Genomic DNA, 8,825 nt, shown 5'->3' on the forward strand with positions numbered 1-8,825 from the left:
TATTCCATCCAACTACAGTTCAAATTTGAAATATTCGAAAAAAATCAACGAAAAGAAATAAATTAGGGAAATATATCAAAAAAAAAGTCAAAATTGACCCAAATTTTAAAATTGAGTTTTCAATAATGTATTATAGCACCATAAAAAAACTGAGTTCAAAAAATCAAAAAAAATCTTTGCCGAGGGCCTAGCAAATGACCCTCGACAAAAAAAAATTTAAAAAAAAATAAAAAAATCTTTGTCGAGGGCCCTGAATCTGGGCCGTCGGCAAAGGGCGCGACCCTAAATCGGCCAGCGGCGTGACCCAAAATCCCCGCCCACGTTTCATACGCCGCTGCTGCACGCCGCCGCCGCTGCTCGCCCCACCGCCGCCCCGCGCCCCGCCGCCCCGTGCCCCGCCGCCCCGTGCGGCCCGCCGCAGCGCGCCCCGCTGCCCCACCACCGCGCCGCCCAAGCTCATGGGCCAGCGGAAGCTGCGCCACGTCGACGTCGAGCCCGGGGACCTCGGCATCGACGACGACGTCTCCGACAGGTCCTCCTCCGTCCCCGCCGCAGCAGAGGGGCCGCTCCTCCGCCTCCGAGGCCATCGGGATCGCGGTCGGCACCCCCATCTCCAGGTCCGCCAGCTCCAGGGAGGGCGGCGCGCAGCCGCCCAGGTCCGCGTCCTCGCCCGTCCTGCACCCGCTGCCGCTGCCCTCGCCCAGGCTGCCGGACCCGCTCGGGATCGCCGATGGGTGGGGCGACAGGACGACGCTCGCGGCCAGGTGCGGTGTTTTCTGCTTCCAAAATAAATCGCCCCTTTTTCTTCTTTCGCCCAATTTAATCGGAATTCAATTCGATCGCATGGATGACTGTATGTGTAGCATGGCTCGATTTGATTGCCTGTAGATTCTACTCACGTGTGTAGGGGAAGTGCTACATTTGCAGTCAATTTGCAATTGGCATTGTAGTATGATTCCGTAGTTCCAACAATCGGTTGAGATGTTACTTTCAGCTAGTAGTTGAAAGGCGTTTATGATTATTCGGGGATCCTTAGCATTTATTGAGATGTGGAAATGTAGGAACAAAGGGGATTGGGACTGTCTCTGTACTAGAATGTTTGTTTCAACTGAATTTTCGAGCAGTTGACAATTGCTCATAACAGACATCTATTACTATTGCCCTACAGTTCACCTGTTCTGGACAGAAGTCAACGAAAAAGGGGCTCTGCTTTTTAGTTCATCATGTAATCTTTGGGTAGTCTTGCAGATTGAAGATCGTTTTTACATTTACCTGGAATACGTTCACCCGGGTTCAATTAATAAGTATGTCAAACAACATTATGGAGCAATGACAGAACCAGTTATTCGCAACTTCACCCGCCATATTCTAAGGCGTCTAGCATTTTTGCATGGCCAAAAGATTATGCATAGGTATGCAAATCCCTGTCATTGTTCAAATGCATTTTTTTTTGTGCCAGGTCAACTGGTATGTTGACTTGTGGCTTGGTTCCTAGTTCTTCTGTCTTGCTTATGAGCTTCTAGTAAACTTTCGCAATTAGCTCACCTTTGTTGACAACCATGAGCAGAAATAAAACTCAAGCCATCTTATTCAATGCCTTAGCTCACCTAGGCGAATATATGAAAAGGTGGAGGGCATAGCTTGTGTATCAAAGCTGAGCAACCTCAAACAAAAGTTTTCAAAAGAGTAACATGGAGTGCACCTCTCAGTAAGGTTTTGATTGCTATATACTAATGCATCTGCTTTCAGTTTGTGTCATTTATGTAAAAGGCAATGAAAATATACACTTGCAGGGATATCAAAGGAGCAAATCTGCTAGTTGATGTTCAGGGTGTAGTCAAATTGGCTGACTTTGGAATGGCCAAGCATGTGAGTATAGACTCATGAGTTCAGTAACATTTTTCATGTGGCACCATTGACACCATTTTCTCCTTTTACCAGTTAAGTACTGCAGCCCCTAATCTTTCACTGAAGGGAACACCATACTGGATGGCCCCAGAGGTATCTTAAGATATTCCTTGTATTACTACCAACTTTTCATGCAACTAAGTATCAATTTAATTTTCTATGTACAACATGTGACCCCCCCACCACCACCACACACACACACAAACTTTGGTCTGTATAAAATTGTAATGTTGCATAACACGATAATACTATGATTTTTATCTAACCTTACACTGTTTTCAGCATGGGTTGTCAATTACAGTGTGAACTCGAGTAATATGCTCAGGCAAGATCATGAAAAAAAAACATTGGGAGCTCAGAAGTTCTGTACTTACTGAAACTGCAAAGTACAGTGAGACTCCAGAGCCTGTTGCATGGGCTGCTTAAAGTCTGTGTGCAACAAAGGAATAAGAACATATATTATGTTGATGGGCTATGAAGCTCTCTTAACTTTGTACGAAATGCATTTGTAATAAAAATAAATATTATTTGATATATGAACTCACAAACGGGCAGTTAGTTAGGCAACCAATTGTGAGACATACAAAATAAAACAACAGTAGCTCATTTCTCTAGTTCACAGCTTGGGTGGCAGTTTTTTTAATGAATTAGTTAGCCTTTAGTAGAAAGCCATTTGGCTTGTCAAATGAGCCTATTACTGTATTTTGCTGCTTCATGTGTTTATTTTTATATCAAAGTTAGTAAAATGCTTGTGACTAGAAATTTATTGAAAGATGTAGGCTATGATCTCGCTGTTGATATATGGAGTCTCGGCTGCACCATCATAGAGATGTTCGATGGAAAGCCTCCTTGGAGTGATCTTGAAGGGGTAATAACTTGAAGTATGCTTATATTTTACAATAAATTCTAGCATGTATTTGCATGACTCAAAATTTCCTAGTGTGCTTAAGCTCACTTAAAATGAAGCACTTTCCCTGTGTCATCCTTCAGTTGTGCTATCTGTGCTCCCTTCGTTACAGGCTTACGATATTTGCCCCATAGTGATCTCGGGATCCTTGACCAACCAAAATTATTGGTGCTTCTGGAAGCACCGAAGCAGTACTTGAGTCTTACATACATACCTGTTATGCTAATAGTCCTATATATATTTACATAATAGGTGAGGCCATCTGATTGCTCAAAGCCACAAGAATTGTGAAACTATCATGTCAATAACACCCACTGTTCTATACAAGAGAGGTCGAGTGTGATAAAGTTTTCATTCTCATACCTAAGGACTACCTTGACGAGGACTAGTGCTAGGTGATGTGGTTGGACTTTATTGTAATATTTGTGGTTTATGGTTCTGACTTGTGCTTGGATTTCATAAACTTGTCGTAATAAACATGTGAATGATGATGAACATGTGACTTATCGTTGTAATATATTGTGATTTGTGGTTCACAATTATGGTTGTCATATATTGTGAGAAAATAGGTTCTGTGTGATATATATATGTGATGGTTGATATATATATGTATATATATGAAATGCTTGTGTCGATGGAATGCAAAAAACAAAAAAAAATTAAATTTCTGCCTCTTTGCCAAGGGCAATGACCAAGGCCCTCGGCAAAGAATGGTCCTTTGCCGAGGGCCATCCCATTGCCCTCGGCAAAGATTCATTGGAAAAATTCTGGAACATTTCTTTGCCGAGGGCCATGGTTGGAGGCCCTCGGCAAAGACTTTTTTTTAAAAAAAAAATTCTTTGCCGAGGGCCTGCGGGGACGCCCTCGGCAAAGATTTTTTTTTTAAAAAGAATAATTCTTTGTCGAGGGCCTGTCCCATTGCCCTCGGCAAATATTTTTTGGAAAAATTCTGCACCATTTCTTTGCCGAGGGCCATGGTTGGAGGCCCACGGCAAAGATTTTTCAAAAAAAAAAGAATAATTCTTTGCCGAGGGCCCCCGGAGACGGCCCTCGGCAAAGACTCCGTCCCAGGCGCCGGCGTCGTGACGGCTGCTTTTCTTTGCCGAGTGCCGGTCCAGCCCTCGGCAAAGGCTTTGCCGAGTGCCCGATAAAGGGCCCTCGGCAAAGACCCTCTTCGTTCGACTCAAAATTTCCCGAGAGCTCTTTGCCGAGGGCCGCCCTCGGCAAAGCCTTTGCCGAGGGTTAATAGGCCTTTGTCGAGGCCCTCGGCAAAGAGGCCGTCTCTAGTAATGCCTTCTCCTCCTCTCCTTATTCTCTTCTCCTCTCCTTTCCCTATTCTTTTTCCTGGTTCTTGTGTGTGCGAGAGATTGAGTGAGGGAGAAGGAGAGGGCTGATGTGTGGTGTTAGTGTTGGGGCTGATGTGTGTGGCTAGGGGTTAGTGTGTGTGGATAGCGCATGATTTTGCATGTTACAGGGGTCCATCGTATTCTATCGGACTATCCAGCAGTGTCCACTGAATCATCTGGTGAGTCACATGTAGGTGCAGATTGTGCAAGTCTAAATGAGTGCATCCACGGACTGTCCAGTAGTAAGGGCCGGACTGCCTGAGTAAACATTGCAGAGCTCAAAATGTGCAGAATTTTGTATGCATGGTTTTTTTAAAAGCGAGATTTGAATGCTAATGATGCTCATGATAATGATGATTATGCAGTTGGACGGATGGGTCGTGACATGAACTATTTCAAATCACCCTACTAGACATTTTTATACTTTCTTTCTCTCTTGTATATTTGCATAAAAAACACTATCCTTTCTCTTCATTGTTCCCCATGTCGATCATTCTTCTTCCCCACTGTTGGTATTTGTTAACGCAAACAGAGAAATCCACGAGCGTACGGATACCATTGTAGCTTTTACCTAGGAGTATTTCAGGGTATCGTATTTATTCTTAGGGAAGCAATGGTTAAAGAAGTTGATAATTAACCATCATATATCTACTAACTAGTATACCGGCTAAACTAATGTGGGGGTAAGTGATAAAATAGGAGTGTTGCATAAATGACATACGGGAGAACTCTACGATAAGATAGAAGAGTAGACAAGCTAAGTTGGGAAGAACAACAGGTGAGTTCAAGGCTCCTGTATACTTCTCTATTACTGTGGTTCTATTCTAGTTTAGACCAGAGGGGATAACTAAAGCATGGATAAGTTTAGGGCATCAGAACACTAGCCACGAAAACGGATGAGAAGGGGGCTAGGAAGCTCTAACTACGGTCCTGCAAACACTAACCCAACATGGTGGAATACATAGGCTGTTAGGGCTGTCACCACCTGGGGCTACCACAGCTAACCATGGGGTTGGATGCCATCTTAGGTAATCTATAGGCTAGACACCATGTCAAGTCTATCGATTACTACTCTAGTTACGATCTATAACTAGAGCACTCTATGAGAGCGGAGATTCCATGCTAAAGAGTAGAACCCCTATACTAACCATGCTTAGCTAACCAACTATGGCATGAGCTAGATAACCATAATAAACATTGCAGTAATTAGAGAAGATAAATATATTAATATTATAGTCTTACAAAGGAATGTTACAAGAATATACCAGACCTCCGAGGACTTCTCCAGAACTTGAGCATCTCTCCCTAACTCACAACTGGCCTATACTACTATTACATCTTGAAGAATAGAATGGAATTGCTCCCTGAGGTGTGTGAATGAGAGGGAGTGAGGGGGTATTTATAGTTTGAAAGGAGGAATGAAGGCCACTCAATGTGCCATGTCAGTGATCCATATGCTTCTTCACCATGGCCCTTGGATCAAACCGTCATAAGATCAATGTTGGAGATGAGGTGAAGTTGTGCTTCTTTACATGCCTCCATGCATTAAGGCGGTGGAGCAAGGGGAGGTTGGTTTGGTGCCTTCCTCCGCTCCCGTACGTCGTCTACCTTTGGTGCTGGTTGTGGACTGCATGGGAGCAGCTGGGGCCCAGCTGCATGCTGCCCATTTGGGTGGATGTGGTGACCGCAGCCACCCGCTGGCGTTAACTATATTGAGCTTCTTTCTTTGTGAAATTGATATCTTTTTACTCTGAGTTGTAAATATAGCAAATGATATGTCCGTTTTCATCATCTCGACGAGCTCTTCGCAATGGAGCACTTCAAATATTTTTTTTGAGACTGTTTTGCTACGAAAGAAAATTTGAACTTCTTTTGTTCCTGTTTTTCGCCAAACTATATATGTACTATTTAATATTTTTTAATGCACATTTTGGCATATCCTGCAAAACAAATCTATAGAACCAAAACTCGTGGAACTTATTAGATAAAAGACCTATCTTGCTCAAATGTATTTTATTTGTTGTCATTTAAATATGCTTTGGTGCGTAAAATATTTAAGTTAACGACCACCAACACCCACCTACAAATTGGTGTGACACTTTGCTCGCTCCTGAAGACGCGAACACTTCAGAACCCTTCTACCTGGTCGTAGCCACTCCTAGCCAGACGCAGCCACCACCACCCAGCTACGGCTAGCCATGACCAGCGACAACTAAAGGTGGCCAGGTGGTAGCTGCAGCCAGCCAGGGGTAGTTGGGGCAGTCAAAGGCTTCCAGTGGTGGCTAGGGCATGCCAGAAAGAGGCGGTAGTTGGGGCGGTCAAAGGCTTCCAGTGGTAGCTAGGGCATGCCAGAAAGAGGCTAGAGCAAAGTAACATCGCACTACTGGAAACTGACACTTTGCCGAGTGCCTGCGGCACTCGGTAAAGCCCGAAATACACTCGGCAAAGGCTTTGTCGAGTGCCGTACTCGGCAAAAAATTAATCGGCAAAGAAGCCTTTGCCGAGTGTTTTTTTGTCGGGCACTCGGCAATGCGAAAAACCCAAAAATAATAGCAAATATTTTTTCAGAAGAGGCCGCCACCCGCCAGCGCGCGTCCGTCCAGCGCCACCGGCCATCGAAGTCGCTGCATTTTTTGCGCAAAATCCGCAGCTAACGCGGCCGGCGGAATTCGAACTCACGACCTCTCTCTCGCGTGTCTGCTGCTCTACCACTGCACTACATTGTAACTTGTGTCTATATTCCGTTATTTATCCTCATATATTATACTAAACCGACAGTAAATTGCTTGTTAGAGGCCCTAAACGAATTCAAATCAAAAAGTGGTCAACTACAAAGTTTCATAACTTTTTGTGGTCTACAATTTTCATTTAGGAAGTTTTTTCATCCGAGGTCGTTTGAAAAATTCGAATTTTAAATTTGAGAGATTCAAACGTAGTTTTGCATGATAAGATGATTTCAAATCAAAAAGTTGTCAACTACATAGTTTCATAACTTTTGGAGATCTACAATTTTCATTTAGGAAGTTTTTCCATCCGAGGTCTTTTGAAAAATTCAAATTTTCAAATTTTCAAATTCAAACATCGTTTTTGCATGACAAGATGATTTCAAATCAAAATGTTGCCACTACAAAATTTCATAACTTCTCAAGATCTACAAAGTTTATTTTGGTCATTTGTTCATCCGACATAAGTGGTAGTAACATTGTTCACAAATCTTATATATCTCTCTTCTATGAGAGAGATGTAGATTTTATGAACAACGTTATTGTCGCTTTGTCAAATGAAGAAATGACTAAAATAAACTTTGTAGATCTTGAGAAGTTATACAACTTTGTAGTTGAAAAGTTTTTCATTTGAATTTATTTAGGGCCTCAAAAATTGCTTTGAAAAAATAATTTGCCGAGGGCCAAAAAAATGCACACGGCAAAATGCCTCTTTGCCGAGTGCCAAAAAAAGGCACTCGGCAAGGCAAAGACGCATTTTGCCGAGTGCCAAAAAATGGCACTCGGCAAAATGCCTCTTTACCGAGTGCAAAAAAAAGGCACTCGGCAAAGACGCATTTTGCCGAGTGTCGAAAAATGACACTCGGCAAAATACATCTTTGCCGAGTGCCGAAAAAAAACAATCGGCAAAGCCATCTTTGCCGAGTGCCGAAAAAAACACTCGGCAAAGCCGTCTTTGCCGAGTGCCCGATAAAATACACTCAACAAAGCTTCCAGCACTCGGCAAAGTGCTGGTTTCCGGTAGTGTCGAGAGAAGTCACCCCCATGAGAATTAGAAGTTGGCCACCACACGTATTTTTTCACACATATCTATCGATTTTCCAAAGTGCGAAAACATTGGAAGTTGGAATAAAGAGTTGTGGAGAAAACTCAATCCCCTATATCTACTTATAGGGGATTGAGAAAACATGATTTCTAGTTTTAGGGGAGAGATATTACGACAAATTTAGAATACACATCTCTTTTATTTAGGTGGGACCCACCTGTCAATGGCTAAAGGCTTCTTCCTCCTCGGTCTCTCTCTCTCAACCTCTTGTCACGGCTCCAGAGCAGCACCCCCGAAGCGGCGGCGTGGCCGGCCTGCTTGGCGCGGTGGTGGCACGGTCGGTGCACTCGCGTGCCCGCTCGGCCGGCGCTCACACGATAGCTCTCTCAGGGACCCACGTGTCAGTGACATGATGAGGGGGAAAGGGGATTGAGAAAAAATTGTAGCAGTTCCCCTCAATTTGAGGGATTGATAAAAAGTACAGAAAAGGGAACTGAGAAAAAGGATCTGCTCAAGCAGTTTTTTTATGTCATTCACCTATACGGCTGTTCCCGGGAAACATGATTGTTTTTCTCAATTTGGTGGAGTTGCTAATTATGCTATAAACAGGTCCGTTTTTACAAAATAGTTTTTACTGGGTCCATTTGTAAAGGTAGTTTTCGCAAAGGGCTATTAGTTTAGTTAGCCAAAAAAAAAAAAAGACACCAACGCGTACTGCCTGTTTGACCAGGTTTGGAGTCGTCCAGCAAACTAACGACGGTCCCCGGGTGTGGCCGTTTCTTCACGCGGCGTCGTCGTCGTGGTCTTTTGCGCGTGGTCTACGCTAGTCAAGCGCAGGGCAGCTTTTACTTTAGACGCCAGGCTGCAGCCTGCACACAAACTGATCGAGCTGTGTG

The 8,825-nt window shown here is 43.7% G+C and overlaps 1 protein-coding gene across 1 annotated transcript; it reads left to right on the forward strand.

The window, feature by feature from the left end:
• The first annotated feature begins 429 nt into the window (after window positions 1-429).
• On the forward strand, window positions 430-2,082 carry LOC136551529 (uncharacterized). Its single transcript, XM_066543065.1, has 4 exons — window positions 430-764; window positions 1,249-1,412; window positions 1,794-1,869; window positions 1,942-2,082. The coding sequence occupies exons 1-4, from the start codon at window positions 459-461 to the stop codon at window positions 2,008-2,010; spliced, it is 615 nt and encodes a 204-aa protein (XP_066399162.1). The 5' UTR covers window positions 430-458; the 3' UTR covers window positions 2,011-2,082.
• Window positions 2,083-8,825: the final 6,743 nt, after the last annotated feature.

The sequence above is a fragment of the Miscanthus floridulus genome, chromosome 4 (assembly GCF_019320115.1).
Source record: "Miscanthus floridulus cultivar M001 chromosome 4, ASM1932011v1, whole genome shotgun sequence".
In the NCBI taxonomy this organism is placed as follows: Eukaryota; Viridiplantae; Streptophyta; class Magnoliopsida; order Poales; family Poaceae; genus Miscanthus; species Miscanthus floridulus.